At 50.4% G+C, this 23,093-nt stretch overlaps 1 protein-coding gene and 1 pseudogene across 2 annotated transcripts; one reads left to right on the top strand and one right to left on the bottom strand.

The window, feature by feature from the left end:
* Positions 1-1,374: 1,374 nt before the first annotated feature.
* Positions 1,375-3,087, bottom strand: LOC136331433 (heterogeneous nuclear ribonucleoprotein A3 pseudogene; annotated as a pseudogene).
* Positions 3,088-9,854: 6,767 nt separating this feature from the next.
* On the top strand, positions 9,855-21,348 carry CCDC124 (coiled-coil domain containing 124). Of its 2 annotated transcripts, none has more exons than XM_066269902.1 (5): positions 9,855-9,874; positions 17,554-17,723; positions 20,065-20,254; positions 20,705-20,819; positions 20,911-21,348. In XM_066269902.1, the coding sequence occupies exons 2-5, from the start codon at positions 17,565-17,567 to the stop codon at positions 21,116-21,118; spliced, it is 672 nt and encodes a 223-aa protein (XP_066125999.1). In that variant the 5' UTR covers positions 9,855-9,874; positions 17,554-17,564; the 3' UTR covers positions 21,119-21,348. The 2 variants fall into 2 exon arrangements, with proteins under 2 accessions (XP_066125999.1, XP_066125990.1); XM_066269893.1 differs by lacking the exon at positions 9,855-9,874 and adding an exon at positions 10,069-10,138.
* Positions 21,349-23,093: the final 1,745 nt, after the last annotated feature.

The following is a 23,093-nucleotide window of genomic DNA, read 5'->3' as shown; positions in this document are numbered from 1 at the left end:
ACTGCCCTTGACGGCAGGCATTGTCAGGGTGACTGCTAGCTCTGAGGGTCCCCAACCTAGGGTTGCTGATGGAGGCCCATGTTTGATGTAGGGAAAGAGGCACCCAGATTAGCTGTTAATGGACAAAGTGAAAACATACTTGAGGTGCAAGAGCTGCCGGGAGCCCACAGATTGCATCTATTGGGGAAAAGGGTCAACTCTGGAAAGCAAACAGTGGCTTTGTGTTCCCAAGAGGCCTGGTCACATACATATTAACATCTGGTCCCCACCCCAGCCCAACCAGCTGCTGCCATCTGCACAAAGGTGCAGGGTGTTTGCTGAATTCAGTCCTTGCTTAAACATTTGTTTTCAAGACAAGACGAATGCAGAGGACCCATGCCCTTTAGTCAGAGTCTGAGTCCACAGCTAGGGCAGAAAAGGAGAGACACACATATGGGGCTGCATATGGTTGGACTTGAGGGCTTCTCTCAAAGTCTGAGAGAAGGTGTCCTGCAGTGGCCAGGTGTCCTGAAGTGGGAGAGTGTGCCCTGCTCAGAGCATGGGCTATAGACTCAGATTCTCCAGCCCTCACCACAGAAGGAAAGGAAGCACTGACACACACTACAACATAAATGAACCTCGAAAACATCCTTCTTGGTGAAAGGAGCCACACGGAAAGTCACAAAGTGTGTAATTCCATTTATACAAAATGTCCAGAACATGCAATTCACAGAGACAGAAAGTGGACTGGTGGTTATCAGGGGTTGTGGGAGGGGAATAATGAGTGACTGCTAATGGGGATAGGGTCTCCTTTTGGGGTGATGCAAATGTTTGGGAACTAGATAGATGTGATGGTTGCACAACATCATGAATGCATTCAGTGGCTGAATTGTACATTTTAATTGGTTAATTTAATATCATGTAAATTTCACCTCAATCAACAATAATAAATAAATAAATAATCTAATACTAAAGGAATCCCAGCCACTATGGAAAACAGTATTGAAGATCCTCAAAAAATTAAACACAGGGCCCTGGCCGGTTGGTTCAGTGGTAGAGCGTCGGCCTGGCGTGCAGAAGTCCTGGGTTTGATTCCCGGCCAGGGCACACAGGAGAGGCGCCTATCTGCTTCTCCACCCCTCCCCCTCTCCTTCCTCTCTGTCTCCCTCTTCCCCTCCCGCAGCTAAGGCTCCATTGGAGCAAAGACGGCCCGGGCGCTGGGGATGGCTCTGTGGCCTCTGCCCCAGGCGCTAGAGTGGCTCTGGTCGTGACAGAGCGATGCCCCAGAGGGGCAGAGTGTCGCCCCCTGGTGGGCGTGCCGGGTGGATCCCAGTCAGGCGCATGCGGGAGTCTGTCTGTCTATCCCCGTTTCCAGCTTCAGAAAAATACAAAAAAAAAAAAAAAAATTAAACACAGGATTAACATATGCTCCAGTAATACATTTCTGGTTTTGTTTTTTTTGAAAAGTTAAAAATTCCTTAATTTTTTTCTTATTTTTATTAATTTTAATGCAGTGACATTGATAAATCAGGGTACATATGTTCCGAGAAAACATCTCCAGATTATTTTGACATTTGATTATGTTGCATACCCCTCACCCAAAGTCAAATTGTCTTCTGTCACCTTCTATCTGGTTTTCTTTGTGCCCCTCTCTTCCTCCTCAACCCCCCAAAATTCCTTAATTTTTTATTCCTGGTACCACCACCACAATTTACAGGGCAATATACCTGTTGTAATGAAAAGAAAAAAAAAAGGCAAAGCTACAACAGATAAAAGACCTCAGGAATGTACATCTAATTGACACTACGTTGCATTTATCAAGAGCTGCACTTCTTGCAAACTGTGGCTATGACAGTCCTGAACAAGAGAGTTTCCTGTTTAAGCTGCAGTAACCTTTCTGACTATGGATCATAGTTCCTTCTGAGGCAGATTTGTACAGTTCCTCTAATGCATTTGAGACGACAGTCTCTAAGTAACCTGCAGCTTTCCTGACTACTCCTTGCTCTCTCCTGCTAAGAACTGTAGCCCTTTTCTTGAGTTTTTAGAACCTTCTGCTACCATATCCACCACTTTTGCCACCACCAGATCCATAACCTCCACCATAGGGACTGCCCGAGCTTCTTCCACCAAAACTGCCCCCTTTCATGGGTCCATAATTTGATTGCTGTTGTCCACTGTAATTTCCAAAATCATTATAGTTCCCACCACCATAGTTACTGTCAAAATCCCCCCCTTCATTGTAACCATTGAATCTACCACCACCACCATATCCACCACCTTGGTTTCCATATCCTGGTCTACCACCACCACCATAGCCTCCTCTACTATTATAACCAGGACCACCACCATAGTTTCCACCATCACCTCCAAATCCATTATATCTATATATCCATTATCACCTCCTCCGTAACTGCCTCTACCATAGCCTTCCCTTCCACTGAAGTTTCCACCACAGCCAAAATTACCTCCACCACCTCCAAAGTTTCCTCTACAACCCATAAAGTTGCCAGATCCACTTCCATGGCCTCTTTATGATTCAGCAGCCTGCATTTCTTGTTTAGAAAGGGCCTTTTTCACTTCACAATTATGCCCATTAATAGTGTGGTATTTTTGAACAATTTTATAAACTGTATCATGATCATCAAATGTTACAAACGCAAATCCTCTTTATTTCCCACTCTGCCTGTCTCCCATAACTTCTATGGTTTCAATCTTGCCATACTTTTCAAAGTAGTCTCTCAAATTATATTCTTCTGTATCTTCTTTAATACCACCAACAAAAATTATCTTCACTGGTTAGATGGGCACCAGGCTTTACAGAATCCTCTCCAGAAACAGTTCTCTTTGGTTCTACTACACGCCCATCAAAGTTGTGTGGTTGCGCACACATCGCTGCATCTACTTCTTCAACACAAGAGTAAGTCACACAACCAAATCCCTGGGAAGGTTTTGTTTGAGGGTCTCTCATCACCACACAATCTGTGAGTGTGCCCCATTTCTCAAAATGTTCTCTTAAACTGTCATCTATAGTTTCTTTCTTTTTTTCTTTTTTCTTTTTCTTTTTTGGTATTTTCCCGAAGTTAGAAGAGGGGAGGCAGAGAGACAGACTCTCACATGAGCCCTACCAGGATCCACCCGGCATGCCCACTAAGGGGCGATGATCTGCCCATCTGAGGCGTTGCTCCACTTGACTGGAGCCATTCTAGTGCCTGAGGCAGAGGCCATGGAGCCGTCCTCAGCATCTGGGCCAACTTTGCTCCAATGGAGTCTTAGCTGCAGGAGGGGAAGAGAGAGAGAGAGAGAGAGAGAGAGAGAGAGAAAGGAGAGGGGGAAGGGTAGAGAAGCATATGGGCGCTTCTCCTGTGTGCCCTAACCAAGAATCGAACCTGGGACTTCCACACACCAGATCGATGCTCTACCTCTGAGCCAGCCGGCCAGGGCCATGATCTGTAGTTTCAAAACTCAGACCACCAATAAACAGTTTTCTCAACTGTTCTGGTTCCTTCAGATCATGGCCATCCTCCCCCTGGCAGCAGTGGCTACAGCTGGAGCCAGGTTGGGGAAGACTGGGCAGTGGTTTTACCTCCATTTTGACACCAGACTCACCTCTTCCAATTTGAGTTCAATACGGGACCCAGAGGAAGAGGCGGACCATTTCTGGTTGTTGTGTTTTTTTTTTCAGAGAGAGAGAGAGATAGACAGGGATAGACAGGAACGGAGAGAGATGAGAAGCATCAATCATTAGTTTTTCATTGCGCGTTGCAACACCTTAGTTGTTCATTGATTGCTTTCTCATATGTGCCTTGACCGTGGGCCTTCAGCAGACTGAGTAACCCCTTGCTGGAACCAGCAACCTTGGGTTCAAGCTGGTGGGCTTTTTGCTCAAACCAGATGAGCCTGTGCTCAATCTGGCAACCTCGGGGTCTCGAACCTGGGTCCTCTGCATCCCAGTCCAATGCTCAATCCACTGCGCCACCGCCTGGTCAGGCCATATTTGGGTTTTTACCCAGAAGAATTTAAAGCAAATATTAAAAACATTTTAGCACAGTTATCTTCATAGTGGCGTTATTCAGAATAGCCAAAAGGTGGAAGCAACCCAAGTATCCACTAATAGATGAATAGATAAACAAAATGTGTATATTCACACAGTGGGATATCTTTCAGCTTTAAAAGAAAGGAAATTCTGCCTGACCAGGCGGTGGCGCAGTGGATAGAGCTTCGGACTGGGATGCGGAAGTACCCAGGTTCGAGACTCCGAGGTCGCGCGCGGGCTCATCTGGCTTGAGCAAAGAGCTCGCCAGCTTGGACCCAAGGTCGCTGGCTCCAGCAAGGGGTTACTCGGTCTGCTGAAGGCCCACGGTCAAGGCACATGTGAGAAAGCAATCAATGAACAACTAAGAAGTCGCAATGCGCAACGAGAAACTGATGATTGATGCTTCTCATCTCTCTCTGTTCCTGTCTGTCTGTCCCTGTCTATCTCTGCCTCTGTAAAAAAAAAAAAAAAAAAAAAAAAAAAAAAAAAAAAAAAAAAAAAGAAAGGAAATTCTGCCTGACCTGTGGTGGCGCAGTGGATAAAGCGTCGACCTGGAATGCTGAGGTTGCCGGTTCAAAACCCTGGGCTTGCCCGGTCAAGGCACATATGGGAGCTGAAGCTTCCTGCTCCTCCCCCCTTCTTTCTCTCTCTCTCTCCTCTAAAAAAAATGAATAAATAGCCTGACCTGTGGTGGCGCAGTGGATAAAGCGTCGACTTGGAAATGCTGAGGTCGCTGGTTTGAAACCCTGGTCTTGCCTGGTCAAGGCACATATGGGAATTGATGCTTCCAGGTCCTCCCCCCTGTCTCTCTCTTCTCTCTCTCTCTCTCTCTCTCTCTCTCCCCCCCCCTCCTCTCTAAAATGAATAAATAAAATTTAAAAAAATGAATAAATAAAAAAAAACTTTAAAAGAAAGGAAATTCTGACACCTGCTACAACATTGATAAAGCTTGAGGACATTATGCTCATAGAACATTTAGCCAGTCACAAAATAACAAATACTGTATGATTCCACTTATACAAGACCCTAGAAGAATCAGATGTATCAAGACAGAAAGTAGAATTATGGGCACCAGGGGACAGGGGAGAAGGATGTGAAGTTAGTGTTTAATGGAAACAGAGTTTCAGTTTAGAAGATGAAAAGTTCTGTGGGTAGATAGTTGGGATGGTTGCACTATAATGTGAATGTACTATACTTAATGTTCCTGAATTGTGCACTTAACATGGTTAAAATGCTGAAAACTACCTGGCCTGTGGTGGTGCAGTGGATAAAGCATCAACCTGGCATGCTGAGGTCACCGGTTCGAGTTGATAATTCTCGCTCCCCCACCCCTCTCTCCTCTCTCTGTAGAATCAATAAATAAAATCTTTAAAAAATATAACACTATTAGCCTGACTAGGTGGTGGCACAGTGGATAGAGTGTCAACCTGGGATGCTGAGGACCCAGGTTTGAAACCTCGAGGTCTCTGGCTTGAGTATGGGCTCACTAGCTTGAGCGCAGGGTTGCCAGTTTGAGCATGGGATTATTGACATGACCCCATGGTCGCTGGCTTGAGCCCAAAAGTCACTGGCTTGACTGGAGCCCCGGGTCAAGGCACATATGAGGAAGCAATCAATGAAAAACTAAAGTACTGTAACTACGAAATGCTGCTGCTCATTTCTCTCCCTTCCTGTCTGTCCTTCTCTCTCTCTTTTGTAAAAATAGAAACAAAAAAGTAACTCCACTCAAGTTGCTCCTTTTTCTCTATAAAGTAACAGTCCTCACCTTGGCTTTTGGACTTGCCTATGGTTTTTGCTATAGCTTGCTTGTACTGAATTGCAATTCTCTGCTATTCCCAAATACACCAATTTTGCTGGTAAAATAAGTAGCTATTTTATTCCTTAGAACATTATGCCTGACGTGGTGGTGGTGCAGTGGATAAAGCATTGGCCTGGGATGCTGAGGACCCAGGTTTGAAACCCTGAGGTTGCCAGCTTGAGCGTGGGCTCATCAGCTTAAACACAGGGTCACTGGCTTCATTGTGAGATCATAGACATGATCCCATGGTCATTGGCTTGAGTCCAATGGTCACTGGCTCTCTGGCTCTGCTGGAGGCCCCCATCAAGGCACATATGAGAAAGCAATCAATGAACAACTAAGGTGTTGCAATTATGAGTTGATGCTTCTTATCTCTCTCCCTTCCTGTCTGTCTGTCCCTATCTCTCTCTCCCGCTTAAAAAAAGAAATAAAAAAGAACAACATTATTTGGTGTCCTGAGTGTGAACCAGAGAAAACTTCTGAAAACTCCAAGGCTGGTGAACAAACAAGTGCTGGTAATTATTTTTATTTTTTATTTTTATTTTTTACAGAGAGAGAGAGTCAGAGAGAGGGATAGATAGGGACAGACAGGAACGGAGAGAGATGAGAAGCATCAATCATAAGTTTTTCGTTGCGACACCTTAGTTGTTCATTGATTGCTTTCTCATATGTGCCTTGACCGTGGGGCTACATTAGACCAGGAAACCTCTTGCTCAAGCCAGCGACCTTGGGTCCAAGCTGGTGAGCTTTTGCTCAAACCAGATGAGCCCGCGCTCAAGTTGGCAACCTCGGGGTCTCAAACCTGGGTCCTCCACATCCCAGTCCGACGCTTTACCCTCTGTGCTACCTGGTCAGGCTATTTATTACTATTATTATTTTTTACAGAGACAGAAAGTGAGTCAGAGAGGGATAGACAGGGACAGACAGACAGGAACGGAGAGAGATGAGAAGCATCAATCATTAGTTTTTCATTGCGTGTTGTAACACCTTAGTTGTTCATTGATTGCCCTCTCAAACGTGCCTTGACTGCGGGCCTTCAGCAGACCAAGTAACCCCTTGCTCGAGCCAGTGACCTTGGGTTCAAGCTGGTGGGCCTTTGCTCAAACCAGATGAGCCTGCACTCAAGCTGGCGAGCTCGGGGTCTCGAACCTGGGTCCTCTGCATCCCAGTCCGATGCTCTATCCACTGCGCCACCGCCTGGTTAGGCTTTTATTATTTTTTTAAAATAAGTTTTTGCTAGATTTTTAAAAAATTCATTTCAGAGAGGAGAGTGAGAGAGTAAGAAAGGGGAAAGGAACAGGAAGCATCAACTCCCATATGTGTCTTGACCAGGGTTTTGAACTGGTGACCTCAGTGTTCCAGGTCGATGCTTTATCCATGGCGCCACCACAGGTCAGGCTGCTAGTTTTTTTTGTTTTGTTTTGTATTTTTCTGAAGCTGGAAACGGGGAGAGACAGTCAGACAGACTCCCGCATGCGCCCCACCGGGATCCACCCGGCACGCCCACCAGGGGGCGACGCTCTGCCCCTCCAGGGCGTCGCTCTGTCATGACCAGAGCCACTCCAGCGCCTGGGGCAGAGGCCAAGGAGCCATTCCCAGCGCCCGGGCCATCTTTGCTCCAATGGAGCCTTGGCTGCGGGAGGGGAAGAGAGAGACAGAGAGGAAGGAGAGGGGGAGGGGTGGAGAAGCAGATGGGCGCTTCTCCTGTGTGCCCTGGCCGGGAATCGAACCCGGGACTTCTGCACGCCAGGCCGACGCTCTACCACTGAGCCAACTGGCCAGGGCCTTAGTTTTTTTTTTAATTGAGACAAAGGGAGGCAGGGAGGCAGAGAGACAGATTCCTGCATGTGCCCTGATAGGGATCCACCCAACAAGCCCCCTACAGGGTGATGTTCTGCCCACCTCAGGCTGCTGCTCCATTGCTCAGCAACCAAACTATTTCAGCACCTGAGGCAGGCCATGGAGCCATCCTCAGCACCCAGGGCCAACTTGCTCGAGCCATTCAAGTCATGGCTGCAGGAGAGGAAGAGAGACAGTGAGAGAGAGAAGGGGGAAGGGTGGAGAAGCAGATAGTTGCTTCTCTTATGTGCCCTGACTAAAATTGAACCCGGGACTTCCACATGCCCAGCCAACGCTCTACTGCTCAGCCAACCAGCCAGGGCCTAGATTTTTTTTTAATTTTTTTTTATTGACTTTACAGAGAGAGGAGGGGGTGTCGCAAAAAAGCATTAATTCATAGTTGCTTCACTTCAGTTGTTCATTGACTGCTTGTCGTATGTACCTTGACCAGGCAAGTGCAGGGCTTCAAACTGGCGACCTCACCATTCCAGGTTGACCCTCCATCCACTGTGCCATCACAGGCAAAGGCAACCATAGTGTTTTAAACTTAATTGTGGAATTGTCATCTCATCACGTCTTTTCTATGATACTCATTAAAAGCAAGTTGATAAGTTCAAGGAAAGGGATTCAAGATGCAAATACTGGGACCCTTGATACTTAAATTGAGAATGTGAACATCTAAGAGCTGTAGATTGTCAGACCAATAGAAGACAAGAGTCCTCAGGACTGAGTGTTGTGCCCAGAGTTGGGGTGCCTGGCAGTAGGCGGAAGTAACCTTGCAGGACTCTAGCTCATCTCAGAATGATTCACTCAACCTGCAGCCTTCAGTTATGTCAATATGAAGTAACAGGCTCGCTGTCCCCTGGAAGGTGTGACAAGCCTCTTTAATTTTTTATTTTATTTTTAAACCTAAATTTTTATTTTATTTTAAAACCTAGCTCTTGGCCTGACCTGCGGTGGTGCAGTGGATAGAGCATCGACTTGGAACACTGAGGTCGCCGGTTCAAAACCCTGGGCTTGCCCAGTCAAGGCACATATGGGAGTTGATGCTTCCTGCTCTTCCCCCTTCTCTCTCTCTCTCTCTTCTCTAAAATGAATAAATAAAAATAATTTAAAAAAAAACCCAAAACCTAGCTCTTGTCCAGTGTAAGGTTAATTAGGTATTGCCTTTTAGCACCTCCCCACCCCCATAGTGAACAACAATAAATGTTTATGCTAAGCCCCTTCTTCTTGGTGACAGACACCATTCCAGTTGAACAGGTTCCATCCTCCACACATCACAACCGTGAGAAAGACAGAGAACATGTTACCAAGTGGATAAAGCATGTTAATGTTATGGAAATAAAAAAGAGGGCTGGGGATGGAGCACCAACTACTCAAGAGGTCAGGGAGGTCTTTCTCAGGAAGGGGTATTTGAGCCAAGTCCTGAAGGAAGTAAAGGAGCTAGCCAGGGGAAATGCTGGCTGGGGGCAGAGAGAACAATGCAGATGAATTCCCTGAGGCAGGACAGCCTGGCAATTTGGAGAAAGGAGGCCTGTGTGGCTGGAGTTGAGGGAGAATGGGGAAGAGGAGGGTGAAGAGGTGGGGAGGTGGCAGGAGAGGGAAGTGGGGACTCATGCGAGGCTTTAAGAGTAGAGAGGTCCAAGGTTTGACGTAGGTCCCAGCAGTGTCACTGGGGTTGGACTCTGGTTAAGTCAGACTCTTGTAAACTGCCCTCCAAGTTCACCTCCTGCTTCTCCCCAAGGCCAGGCCATGTAACTATCCTCAGATAACAAGGATAAATGCCCCCCAAACCTTTTAAATAAAATAATAAAGTAAATAATATTGCAAGAGAGTAGGGTTGAACAGCAATGCAGGAGGGGCCGGCGAGAAATTTGTATTGCTCGCGGGTACATTTTGGCAAAATTCAATTCTTGGTTTCTCAGAGCCTCAGTTTCCCCACCTGGACGGCGCGGTGTTAATTTTTCTGCCCCCTTCTCCTGCCTCCTCCCTTCTCAGCTTCGCAAAAGGACGGCAGAAAATGTGAGCTAAGTGAACGCTGAAAAAGCGCCAACAGAGAGCGAAGGGCTCAAGAGGATTCTTCCCGGTGTACTGGACCTACGGACTGCGCGTAGAACGTGGCTCCGGCGCTACCCGCCGACCGGCCGCTCCCGGCTGCCACCGACGTACCGTAGGTGAAGTACAGGCTGCCGTCTTTCCTCCAGGCAGCGGACGTCTTGATAAAGGCAAGTTTCAAATGGTCTCTACCCGCCCCTCCTGGATCGCAGATATCTAAGTGAACATGGAGGGTGAGGTCTCATAAAATATACGTTTCTTGAAAAAATGAAATCGATGATAACTTTGGCTTGGGCCGGAGACCGGGCCAGCATTTACTTTACCAAGATGGCGACAGTTCGAGTACGTAATCGGCGCGCGCCGCCAGGGCCTCAGCGCGCAAGCCCCGCGGTGACATTACGGAGGTGCGACCTGGCGGGCGCTGGGGGTAGGAGGTAGGAGCGGCCGCGGCGCGGGTGGATCCCGGGCTCGGTTGGCGGGGTGCGGGTGGGCCCGGTGGGCGGCTCGGCCTGGTACCATTCCCCCGGAAGGCTAGAGGTGTGGTGCTCGGAGATGGGGGCACTTTCGGCGCCCAGTCTCCACGGCTCTCTCTGGGGCTGTGCTCATTTCCTAGAGCGCGCGACTGAGACTGGGTAGCGTTGTGTTCGAGGCCACCTCGCTCCGGCCCTGCCCCTGAGCAGCTTCCACGGACGCCCCTACCTTCTTGCAGTGGGATCAGGGCTGGAGAGATGGACGATGGGTTGGGAGAACCCAGGAGGGAGAGCAGGAGAGCTTCTGGAGGAGGAGGCGCTGAGCTTCATCTATTCTCTTCCACATCCAAGCAACCATGTGGGTCTTAATTCCCACATAAGTGTATCCCCCATCTAGCTATAGCCACTCCCCAGATTCCTGCTTGAGTTCCCTGCTTCTGACTCACCAACCCCAGAGGGTTCAGACCTTCAGATCTGCACGTCCAGGCTCTAACATCCTCTGCACCCTCCCATCACCTTGGAGTATAAATCTATCTTCCCAGCCTGCCTCCCTCACACTCTTGGGGGCTTGGGTTTTCTCTCTCCTTTACATCTTCGATGTCCCATCCACCCCCAGGCACACACCTTCAGGCTGGGTCAGAAGCCCCCTCTAGGCTTCCCCAGCATCCTACAGGTCCCTATTACAGCTCTGATCTCGAGTTGTCGCTTTTATTGTTTTTCTCCCAGCCACCCCGGTAGTCTCATGTGGGCAGAAAGCCCATTGGCTCCATCTCTTTCGCCAGCGTCCCATAAGTATTAGGTGGTTAGTGCATGTTTACTGAATGACAAAGTGAATGACTTCACCAGGGAAGAAAAGCTGCGAAAAGCTGTCTTAGTCTCTCAGGCTACTGTAACATACCACAGACTAAACAACAGACATTTATTAGCTCTCAGTTCTGAAGGCGAGAAGTCCAAGATCGAGGTGCCAGTTCAGTTTCTCGTGCAGGCTCTTTCTGACTTGCAGATGGCCACCTTCTCATTGTATCCTCACATGGTACAGAGAGTAAATAAACTCTAGTGTCTTTTGTTCATATGGGGCACCAGCCCTATTAGCTTAGGGCCTCATTTAATTTTTTTTTCCTTTTCCTTTTTTATTATTATTATTTTTATTATTCATTTTAGAGAGGAGAGGGAGAGACAGAGGGAGAGAGAGAGAGAGGAGAGACAGAGAGAGAGAAGGGGGGGAGGAGCTGGAAGCATCAACTCCCATATGTGCCTTGACCAGGCAAGCCCAGGGTTTCGAACCGGCAACCTCAGCATTTCCAGGTTGACGCTTTATCCACTGCGCCACCACAGGTCAGGCCCCTTTTCCTTTCCTTTTCTTTTTTTTTTTGTATTTTTCCGAAGCTGGAAACGGGGAGAGATAGTCAAACAGACTCCCGCATGCGCCCGACCGGGATCCACCCGGCACGCCCACCAGGGGCGATGCTCTGCCCACCAGGGGGCGATGCTCTGCCTCGACCAGAGCCACTCTAGTGCCTGGGGCAGAGGCCAAGGAGCCATCCCCAGCGCCCGGGCCATCTTTGCTCCAATAGAGCCTTGGCTGCGGGAGGGGAAGAGAGAGACAGAGAGGAAGGAGGGAGGGGGGGTGGAGAAGCAAATGGGCGCTTTTCCTATGTGCCCTGGCTGGGAATCGAACCCGGGTCCCCCGCACGCCAGGCCGATGCTCTACCGCCGAGCCAACCGGCCAGGGCCCCTTTTCCTTTTCTGAAGTTGGAAACCGGGAGGCAGTCAGACAGACTCCCGCATGCGCCCGACCGGGATCCACCCGACACACCCACCAGGGGGTGATTCTCTGCCCATCTTGGGGTGTCGCTCTGCCGCAATCAGAACCATTCTAGCGCCTGAGGCAGAGGCCACAGAGCCCTCTTCAGCGCCCGGGCAAACTGCTCCAAAGGAACCTTGGCTCCCGGAGGGGAAGAGACAGACAGAGAGGAAGGAGAGGGGGAGGGGTGGAGAAGCAGATGGGTGCCTCTCCTGTGTGCCCTGGCCGGGAATCGAACCCCGGACTCCTGCACGCCAGGCCGATGCTCTACCACTGAGCCAACTGGCCAAGGCTCTTAGGACCTCATTTAAATTTTATTTTTTTGACAAAGTCAGAGAATGGGACAGACTGGGACAGACAGACAGAAAGGGAGAGAGATTAGAAGCATCAGTTTTTTGTTATGGCACCTTAGTTGTTCATTGATTGCTTTCTCATATGTGCCTTGATGGAGGGGGGTATAGAGCAGAACAAGTGACCCCTTGCTCAAGCCAGCAACCTTGAGCTCAAACCAGTGACTACGGGGTCACATCTATGATCCCACGCTCAAGCCAGCGACCCTGCACTCAAGTCAGCGCACCTGTGCTGAAGCTGACGACCTCGAGGTTTCGAACCTGGGTCCTCTGCATCCCAGTTTGCTGCTCTTATCCACTGCCTGGTCAGGCTCATTTAATCTTTTATCACCTCCTCATTGGTCCTGTCTCCAAATACAGTTGCAGTTAGGATTAGGGCTTCAACATAAGAATTTTGGAGAGACACAAACATTTAATCCTAGGTTACCAGCTTGAAGAGAGGGTCAAAAAGTCCTGCCAGACCTTGGGTTGGAGATAGGGATTGTGAACAGTGGAATGTGGGAGAAGAAGGTGCTGGGGCAGAGTCACTGTAAGTGGGAAGGGTTCTCATAGGCAGAGGTGTTGGGGGAAGGTGTATCAGATAAGGGCAAAGCAAGAGCAGAGACTCAGAGGCTAGAGGGGGAGATGAGTGGGAAGAACAGTGAGAAACTGAGTTTGGACACAACACAGCCTTAAGTAAATACTGGGAGAACCTTGGATATCAACAGTTGTTCATTCATTTGCTCTAAACATTTATTGAGAGAAAAAAAATATTTAAAAAAATTTTTATTTTATTTTTTGACAGAGACAGAAAGTCAGAGAGAGGGACAGATAAGGGACAGACAGGAAGGGAGAGAGATGAGAAGCATCAGTTCTTCAATGCAGTTCCTTAATTGTTCAGTGATTGCTTTCTCATATGTGCCTTGACCGGGGGGCTACAACAGAGTGAGTGACCCCTTGCTCAAGCCAGCAACCTTGGGCTCAAACCAGCGACCTTTGGCCTTCAAGCCAGCAACCTTTGGGCTTAAGCTAGCAACCATGGGGTCACGTCTATGATCCCATGCTCAAGCCAGCAACCTTGCACTCATGCTGGTGAGCCTGTGATCAAGCCAGATGAGCTCGCACTCAAGCCAGCGACCTCAAATTTCGAACCTGGGTCCTCCACGTCCCAGTCTGATGCTCTCTATCCACTGTGCCATTGCCTGCTCAGGCAGAAAAAAAAATTTGAGCAAATGAATGAGGGCACTGGGGACACAGCAGTGACCAAGTTAGTCCCAGCCTGGCGAGGAAGATAGACATTTGTCAATCATTTAAATGAACATAAAGCAACCCAGACAAGGACCTCAAAGAAAAGTTTGTGGTCTGAGAGTCAGGGATATCTCAGGGAAGGCTTCTCAAAGGCAGCAACCTCTGAGTTGGGTCCTGAAGTTTAAATATGAGTTACTGGGTAAAAAGGGGAACAATGAGCAGCCAAATGGAGAGCATAGCAAGTGCAAAGGCCCTGAGGTGGGAGCCTGCTTGGTATGTTTGAAAAGTAGCAAAGAGGCTGGTGTGGCTGCTGCTGAATGAGTAAAGGGAAAATGGAGAGAGTAAGAGGTGAGGAATTTCCTTATCTGTAACTTGGACAGTGACCCCCCCCCTTCTTGATGCTCTCCTGGGGAAGGTGGGAAGGGGTTTCTGTTGTAGATGCTCAGTAATGAATGCTGAATTTAGTGTGGGAAGGGACTAGAATCACCCCCACATCTCAAATAAGGAAACTGGGGCTTGAAGAGAGCACATTAGTTACGATTACAGAGCAAGGATTCAACCCCAAGATTCCTGGATCCACTGATCCCCAGTCTGTTCTGTTCTTCATGGGATTTGCTTTTCAGTCTCAGTCTGGAGGGACTGGCCTTCTGTGTGTCAAGTGAGGGGCCCCAGTGGCTTCAGAGTTGTGCTCTGTGATGATGTTCCCTGAGGAGCTAGCCGGGACCCTGGGGTGTGGCAATGGTTAAGAGTATGGAGTTAGGCCCTGGCCGGTTGGCTCAGTGGTAGAGCGTCGGCCTGGCGTGCAGGAGTCCTGGGTTCGATTCCCGGCCAGGGCACACAGGAGAAGCGCCCATCTGCTTCTCCACCTCTCCTCCTCTCCCCCTTTCCTTCCTCTCTGTCTCTCTTCCCCTCCCGCAGCCAAGGCTCTATTGGAGCAAAGTTGGCCCGGGCGCTGAGGATGGCTCTATGGGCTCTACCTCAGGTGCTAGAATGGCTCTGGTTGCAACAGAGCAATGCCCCAGATGGGCAGAGCATCGCCCCCTGGTGGTGGGCGTGCCGGGTGGATCCCGGTCGGGCGCATGCGGAAGTCTGTCTGACTGCCTCCCCGTTTCTAGCTTCGGAAAAATGCAAAAAGAAAGACTATGGAGTTAGCCTGACCAGGCTGTGGCGCAGTGGATAGAGCATCGGACTGGGATGTGGAAGGACCCAGGTTTGAGACCCTGAGGTCACTAGCTTGAGCGTGGGCTCATCTGGTTTGAACAAGGCTCCAAGGTCGCTGGCTCAAGCAAGGGGTTACTCAGTCTGCTGAAGGCCTGTGGTCAAGGCACATATGAGAAAGCAATCAATGAACAACTTAGGTGTCACAACGTGCAATGAAAAACTAATGATTGATGCTTCTCATCTCTCCATTCCTGTCTGTCTGTCCCTATCTATCCCCCTCTCTGACTCTCTCTCTGTGTCTCCGTAAAAAATAAAAAAATAAAAAAAATGGAGATAGGACCAAGGGGCTGGACCTGGGTTGGAATATGGGCCCCTCCACTAACCCTATGCGTTGCCCTGAGCCTGTCACTTAACCTCTCAAAGCCTTAGATTTCTCATCTGAAAATGAGGACCTGGCCAGGTACTTCAGCTCCCCACCTTAGAATGGGAATAAGGACAGCCCCATGTTTAAGGCTTCTGGGCATTGTTTGAGTTGGTCCATATACAGTGCTTAGTGGAGGATGCCTTTGCTGCTGCTGGGAGGTGAAATGATTTAGAACATGCCTTCACCGAGAACCTCCAGCGCTGCCTGTTGCATCATCATAATTCCCTTAGTGTTAGGTGCCACCTGTGTGACAGTAGAGGGGCTTTGGAAGAACCTAATTGGAAGATGTTCCTGCCCTGCTCAAAGCTGCCTTATAACTCCCCGAGGACTGGGCATAGCCTCATTCTTGCCATAGTGCCTTTGTGTATGTTGTGCCCTTCACCCAGAATTTTCATCCCTTCATTCTCACAGGGCTGTCTCTAAACCCACCTGGTCTCAGGCAAATGTCCAGAACAGGCAAATCTCAGCTCAGGTGCCACCCACCAGAGTGGGGAGAATTCACTGAGATGCAGCCTGTAAAGCACTTAGCTCCGTGTGCACAACTGCAAGCAGAAGCTGATACTAGTTTCCAGTGGGGCTCGGAGATCAGAGCTCCCTCCCTCACCAGTTACATAGCTGGGGGGTTGGAATCAGAGTCTGCCTGGTGGCTGAGTAAGGATGATCCCACATTCTCTCCCCTTTATTTTTGAATGCTGGGCCTGTTTCTTCAAGGTTCAGTGAGGGGTAAGCTGGAGTTGTTCAGGTGGGAGAATGACTCAAGAGGGAGGTGCATCCGTCCATTTCCCAAATGAAAAAAACTGAAACCTAGAACCATGTGCCCTGGGCTGCACAGCACCTGGAGGCATTTCTGTTAATTTCTCAGCCTCACAGTATTTCCTTTCTCATGTGAAAAGCAGAGTCCAGGCTCAGCTCTGTGCGGCCTGGCTAGGTACCTTGGCTTCCCTGCCTTAGAGTGGGAATAAGAACAGTCCTCATGCCTGACCAGTGGTAGTGCAATGGATAGAGTATTGACTGGGACAAGGTCCCAGGTTCAAAACTACAAGGTCGCCGGCTTGAGTGCAGGCTCACCAGCTTGAGTGCGGAGTCACTGGCCTGAATGTGGTATCATCACTGGTTTGAGCTCAAAAATTGCCGGCTTGAGCTCAAGGTCACTGGCTTAGCTAGAGTTGTCCCGTCCCCCCCCCCCCCCCATCAAGGCAAATTTGAGAAACAATCAATGAACTAAAGTGGATGCAACTACAGGTTGATGCTTCTTGTCTCTCCCTTCCTGTCTCTGTCTCTCACTGAAAAAAAAATTTTTTTTCCTCCACATTTAGGGTTTGGAGTGTTCATTGAATTGATCCATATAAAGTGGTTAGTGGAGGGCTGGGCACAAGGAGGGTAGCACCTACCACTGGTGCATGTTGTCATTTCCTCAGCACCCACATGGGACTCACACAGACAAGGTGCCCCTGGACTGCACCTTCATGATGTTACATCTCCCAGTTGTGTGAACCCAGGCTGGATTGTGGGTTGCAGTTACCCAGGGTGAGAGGGACCCAACCTCAGGGCTGTGGGACCCAGGAACAGAGGCATCAAAGATGTCAGAGTAGGAGCGGCCACACACAGACTAGCCTGCAGGGGTCCACAGCAGCATGACCCATGAGTCATTGGATGGAAGGATAAACAAAATGTGGTCCATACACACAAGGAATATTACTCAGCCATAAAAAGGAACGAAGCACTAACACATGACACAATGCAGATGGACTTTGACAATATCAGCTGAGAAGCCAGACACAAAAGGCCACGTGTGTGATTCCATCTATATGAAATGTCCAGAACAGGCAAATCCACAGCGATAGAAAGCAGATTATTGGTTACCAGGGACTGGGGAAGGGATGGATTCAGGGTGACAGAAGTATTCTGGAACTAGATAAAGCTGATGGTTATATAACATTGTGAATGTTTGAAATGGCACTGAATTGTACATTATAAATGGTTCATTTTGTGTTATGCGCATTTCACTGTAATGCATATTTAATATATATAATTTTTTTAAAGTTATTGATTTTTAGGGAGAGAGAAGAGGGGAGAGAGAGAAACATCAATTTGTTGTTCTACTTATATTTATGCATTCATGGGTTGACTCCCATATGTGCTCTGACCAGGGATCAAACCTGTAACCTTGGCATATCGGGATGACGCTCCCAACCAACTAAGCTACCCAGCCAGGGCAATACATTTTTTTTTGGGGGGGGGCTCATCCAGGATCAGGGCAGTACATTTTAAAAAAAGAGATCACTAAGTCTGAGCCCTTGTTTTACAAACAAGGTCGCTGAGGCCCCATGGGGGTCCTGGCTGTCTAGGAGTGATTCAAGAGGTACTGGGGATGGATATCCCCTGCTCACTGGTCCACACCCTTCTCCCACAGCCTGCTGAGGGATGCCCAAGAAGTTCCAGGGTGAGAACACCAAGTCAGCAGCAGCCCGGGCACGGAGGGCTGAGGCCAAGGCAGCAGCTGATGCCCGGAAGCACAAAGAGCTGGAGGATGCCTACTGGAAGGATGAGGATAAACACGTCATGAGGAAGGAGCAGCGCAAGGTGGTGTGGGGTCTGGGCTGCTGCGCCTGTGACTGATGCAGGCAATCATGGTAGAAGGTGGTAGGAGGCCTCTGGGGTGTGGCCCAAAGGGCAAGGAGGCACTAGACCTGGAGCAAGGGCAGGGAGGGAGGCAGAGGCAACAGCTCTGGGGTGGCCAGGACTTGGCACATTTGGGGAATAGGAAGGTAGTCACCACCGTCCATGGGCTTGTTTCTCTCCTTCATGTGATGCCAGGGTGAGGTTATACTGGCAGTTCTCCCCCCAGGGGGTGGGGGTGGTTTTACACTCAGGGGACACTTAGCAACATCTGGAGACATTTTTGGTTGTCACAGCTGGTTGGGGGAAGGTGCTTCTGGCATCTGGTGGGTCAAGGCCAGGCATGTTGCTCATCACCGTACAGTGTTCAGGATAGGCCCCCAGCAAAGGATGAGGCAGCTGAGACATCAGCAGTACCAAGGCTGGGAAATGCTGGAATAGACCCCATTTGTTTTTTTAATTTATTCATTTTAGAGAGGAGAGGGAGAGACAGAGAGAGAGACAGAGAGAGAGAGGAGTGACAGAGAGAGAGAAGGGGAGGAGGAGCTAGAAGCATCAACTCCCATATGTGCCTTGACCAGGCAAGCCTAGGGTTTCGAACCGGCAACCTCAGCATTTCCAGGTCGACGCTTTATCCACTGCGCCACCACAGGTCAGGCCTAGACCCCATTTTTGACCTGCTGAGGGGCCTGCAGGATCTCCCAGGTGTTTATAGAAACACAGAAGAGAGGACAGGGATGGCTGAGTATCCTTCCACGTGGGCCCCAGTGCCAAGTACACAATAGGCGCTTAATTGGTGGTTAGGAAATGTTTGAGGGCTAATGCTAACCTGCTCAGCCCAGTAGATGGCACCAGAGACCTACATAGCAGGACACTACTGGTTCTTGGGCTGGTCAGACCTGAGGATGCATTGGTGACTCAGGGCAGAGAACAGAGGTTTCCTCCATTGGAAAATTGATCAAGAGTGTGGAAAATAGCAGCGGTAAAGCACAGTCCCTGCACGCCCAGATCACGGGGTGCCTGGCACTTCTGAGAGTTTTCCCATTGTCTCTCCGTGCAGGACTAGATCCTGCCTTGTTATTGGCAGACATTGAATGTTCCTGGTTTCTTCCTCATCCCCCTGGCTATGCTGCATTGGATTTGTGGAGGTCTTTAAATTTCCTTTTTGATTGTCAACATTTTGTAACAGAAAAGTTGAAAACCCAAAAGGAAAATCAGTGTCTGCCAAAGATTCAGACAGAAAAGTGAGACCTTTTGATAGTCTCAGCCCTAGGAGCCCTCTCCAGTCTTCATTTTGAGTTTTGGAGTCATCCTCATCCTCCAGATGAGGAAACTGAGGCTCAGAACAAAGTGGTTCTGCCTAATGTACCTAACTAAGCACAGAAGTGGTAGCCCTTGACCTTTAAATCTGCCCACTGATCCTTTTGTGCCATGCAGGCAGGATGGAGGCTTAGTGGGTGTCATCAGGCACATCAACCCCTCTCCTGGGACATTTAGTTCAGTCACGGGACATTGCAGGCAAGGGCCATACCGGAGGAATAGGAGGCAGATAGCAGAGTGTAAACAGTGGATAGACAGTGGAGGTACCTGCAGTGCAGAGCCTAGCCGATGGCCACACTGCACTACAAGTGAATGAGAACCTCCCCTGGAGCTGTGGAGGAGCAATGGCCAAGGATGAGTTCTGTATGCCAGATGTTCCCTTGTTCCACTGACATCTGGGTCTCCCTTGGGAGCCAAGGTGGGATCAGTTCCGGCTCTTGCGATGCTACGCTCAGGTCAAGGTCTCCAGACCCAAAAGGGCTGAGCTCCTACTCTAGCTGGCAAATGAATCCAGACCCTCTGTGGCTCCTGTTGCCTTTGGAATCCAATACAAACTGATCCCCATGCCCTTGGGACTCCTGAGCTGCCCCTCCCACCTCTTTTCCTTCCACATTTCCATCCCCACTCAGACTTACCCACACCAATATCTGTGCTTCTCCTTTGATATGTGGTTCCTGCCTCAGGCCCTTTAAACCTGCCATTCACACTGCTCTTCTGCCTCCCAGCTTTCCTGCTGGCTGGCTCCTTCTCTGGCCCAGGTGTCGCTTTATCCTTCCAGACCCACCCACCCACCCGTATTGGCGAAGATTCCCCTGTTCCTATCATCATGTATGTTGGCCCACTGTGCTCTCAGCCATGTCCCCTGAACCCAGCACAGGGTCTAGCACTCAGCAGGGCCTCAGTCCACGTTGGTTGAGATGGAAACCTGGGCCCATAGTGGTAGGCTGGGGTCCATCCCTGACACTCCCCCCCCCCATCGCCCTAGGAGGAGAAGGAGAAGCGGCGCCAGGAGCAGCTGGAGCGCAAAAAGGAGACCCAGCGCCTGCTGGAGGAGGAGGACTCGAAGCTCAAGGGCGGCAAGGCCACCCGGGTGACTGTGCCCAGCAAAGTTACCCGTGCCCAGATTGAGGAGACGCTCCGCCGAGACCATCAGCCCAAGGAAGCCCCAGAACCAGGTATGGCAGGGCCCCCTCTGGAGCTGCCCTCTTACCCACTAAAAGAACAGGTAGTGGACTGCCCCCTGGTCTGAATCCAGACCCCCTCCTTACCCCAAGAAGGGTGGGTGGGCGGCGGCCATCCTGGCAGGCCTGCTCTGAGCACAGTCAGCACAGGCACATACATACTTGTGTACTTGTGCTCCCCACCCCGCCCTGAGTGTGGGGGAGTGTTGTCCAAGGCTGAGGAGACAGCAGCCACGTATGGGTCTCCTCCATGTGCCCAGCTCCAGGGAAGTTAGCAGGGCAGAGGGTTGGGCACTGGGAGGGCAGGACCACCCCATAGGTTGGTCCTGGGAGGGTTTTCCAGCTTAAGTCATGTTTCTGCCATCATTCTCCCTACACTTCTTCCTGCACTGTGTCGCTCTCTGTCTCTGCATGTGTCTTTGTCACCCGGCTGCCCCTCCCCAGCTGAGAAAGCCAAGAGCCACTTGGAGGTGCCACTGGAAGAAAACGTGAACCGAAGGGTGTTGGAGGAGGGCAGTGTGGAGGCCCGTACCATCGAGGAAGCCATCGCTGTGCTCAGGTAGTGGGGCGAGGCTGAACCTTGGGAGTTGGGGTGGGAGTTTGAATCAGGGTAGGGCTGCGCCCCACTGAAGTCCAGTGCCCTCCTGCAGTGTGGCAGAGGAGAGCGGAGACAGGCACCCGGAGCGCCGCATGCGGGCTGCCTTCACTGCCTTTGAGGAGGAACAGCTGCCTAGGCTCAAGCAAGAGAACCCCAACATGCGGCTGTCACAGCTGAAGCAGCTGCTCAAGAAGGAGTGGCTGCGCTCACCAGACAACCCCTTGAACCAGCGGGCCGTGCCCTTCAACACCCCCAAGTGAGCCCTGAACTGAGGGAGCTGCCTCACAGGTGGTCGTGACCCTGCATGCCCTCTCACTGGGTCAGCTCCCAGGGTTAGAGAGAGGTCCAGACCAGCACGTGTCTTGGGGGCTAACTGGCATCATCAGCCATGCTTCCCACCAAGGGTACCTGCTCCAAGGGACACCACCTCCTTCCCGCCTGCAGTCCCAGGCTCAGTGCTCAATAAAGGTGGCCGGTGAGGCGGTGTGCACTTGAAGTCTCCTGGGGTGGGTAGGTGGGTAGGGGGTGGGGAAATGAGGGCTGGAATGATGGGGAAAATACCCACCACAGCCAGAGATGATAAGCCAGCAGGGCTCCTATTGCAGCAAGCTACTGGAGTTGTGCCCGGGTCCTAGGGCGCCCCCGCCTGGCTGCTACTTGTCCAGTGAGGAACCTGTACTGCCATTCCTGATCCTTGATCAGGAGTCCTGCAAAGGCTCCACTCAGAGTTTGAGGTACTGGCTCCAGGTCATTTCAGGGGATGAACCAGAGAAGAGTGGAAGTGAGTTGTTGGCATCCAGAGAATCTGGTTCAGTGTCAGTGGCCAGGTCACATGCTGTGCTTAGGGTCAGGAAATGCTGACTGCTTTGCTATTGTTCCAACATGGGAGGCATCTGAGTTGAGTCATGGGCAGGCTTTCCAGTAGAGGGTTTCTTCAGAGTAGACCTTAGTGGGAGACGAGTCAGATTCCATTACAGTGGCAGGACATTCACTGGGCAGGCAAAGGCCTGGAGACTGGAGCAAGCAGGTGGATCTGGGTAGTAATAAGTGTCCCTTCGAAGGTCACTTGTCTGGGAAGGGCTAGCTGAGATCTGAACCTGGTTCTTGCTTCCAAGTGTTTAGTTGCCCTTAGGGAATTGGCAGAGAGGAGGGCAACTGGGAAATAGGCCCACATGTGTGAAACAGGGTCTAAGCATTTACCAGGTCACTGCTATGGCTTCCACTAAAGTGACACTCTGCACCAAGAAGGCTGCCCTTGAGGCCTCCTTCCCCTGTTCTTCCCACTCTTTTTTTTTTTTTTTTTGTATTTTTCTGAAGCTGGAAATGGTGAGAGACAGTCAGACAGACTCCCGCATGCGCCCGACCGGGATCCACCCAGCATGCCCACCAGGGGCCACGCTCTGCCCACCAGGGGGCGATGCTCTGCCCATCCTGGGTGTCCCTATGTTGGGGCCAGAGCCACTCTAGCGCCTGAGGCCGAGGCCACAGAGCCATCCCCAGTGCCTGGGCCATCTTTGCTCCAATGGAGCCTTAGCTGCCGGAGGGAAGAGAGGAAGGAGAGGGAGAGAGGTGGAGAAGCAAATGGGCGCCTCTCCTGTGTGCCCTGGCCGGGAATTGAACCCTGGACTTCTGCACGCCAGGCCGACGCTCTACCACTGAGCCAACCTGCCAGGGCCTGTTCTTCCCACTCTTAACCCCCCCTCTCAGCTCCAGCCCTTCCTGCTTCCTTGCTTTCAGCTTCTCCCACACAGCAGGCTTGTTCCCCCTCAGGGCCTATGTCTTGTTGGTTCTTCCTGCTAAGAAGGCTGTTCTCTCAAGTCTCAGATGCAGATCCTCACAGATATCCCCAACTGTGGAGTCAGGGCTGGGCATGAGGGGGCCAGATTCTGGGCAGAGGTAGGGAGATAGAAGGCTTCATAGAGGGAGGACTTTGAAGGATGCATAGGAGTTCACACAGACAAGATACAGAAAAGGCCATAGGAGCCACATGTGCAAAGGCCTGGAGGTCACAACACTTCTGTTTAAGGGAGGGGTGCCATTAATAATTGGGTACAACTGAAGTGCAGTATGGAGGGTGCCTGAAACAGTGGCAGCTGGCATAAAAACTAATCAACATATAGTGAGCACTGGCTTAGTTTGGGGAACCCCCAGGAACCAACCCTGAGACTAAGAGTAGAGGGCATGTAAAAGATTCAGGAAGACCCTGTAGGGGTTAGGGAAGTAAGCTGGAGGGAA

Source organism: Saccopteryx bilineata, chromosome 1, assembly GCF_036850765.1.
Source record: "Saccopteryx bilineata isolate mSacBil1 chromosome 1, mSacBil1_pri_phased_curated, whole genome shotgun sequence".
NCBI lineage: Eukaryota > Metazoa > Chordata > Mammalia > Chiroptera > Emballonuridae > Saccopteryx > Saccopteryx bilineata.
The sequence above is the reverse complement of the archived record's forward strand: the minus strand, read 5'-3'. Positions and strand labels throughout refer to the sequence as shown.

What these genes read in the sequence shown, in the direction of transcription:
- CCDC124 (XM_066269902.1), top strand. Translation starts at nt 17,565, where the DNA reads ATGCCCAAGAAGTTCCAGGGTGAGAACACCAAGTCAGCAGCAGCCCGG. An exon ending in TGAGGAAGGAGCAGCGCAAG is followed by an intron (nt 17,724 to 20,064) that starts GTGGTGTGGGGT and finishes CCATCGCCCTAG; the next exon opens with GAGGAGAAGGAGAAGCGGCG. An exon ending in CAAGGAAGCCCCAGAACCAG is followed by an intron (nt 20,255 to 20,704) that starts GTATGGCAGGGC and finishes GCCCCTCCCCAG; the next exon opens with CTGAGAAAGCCAAGAGCCAC.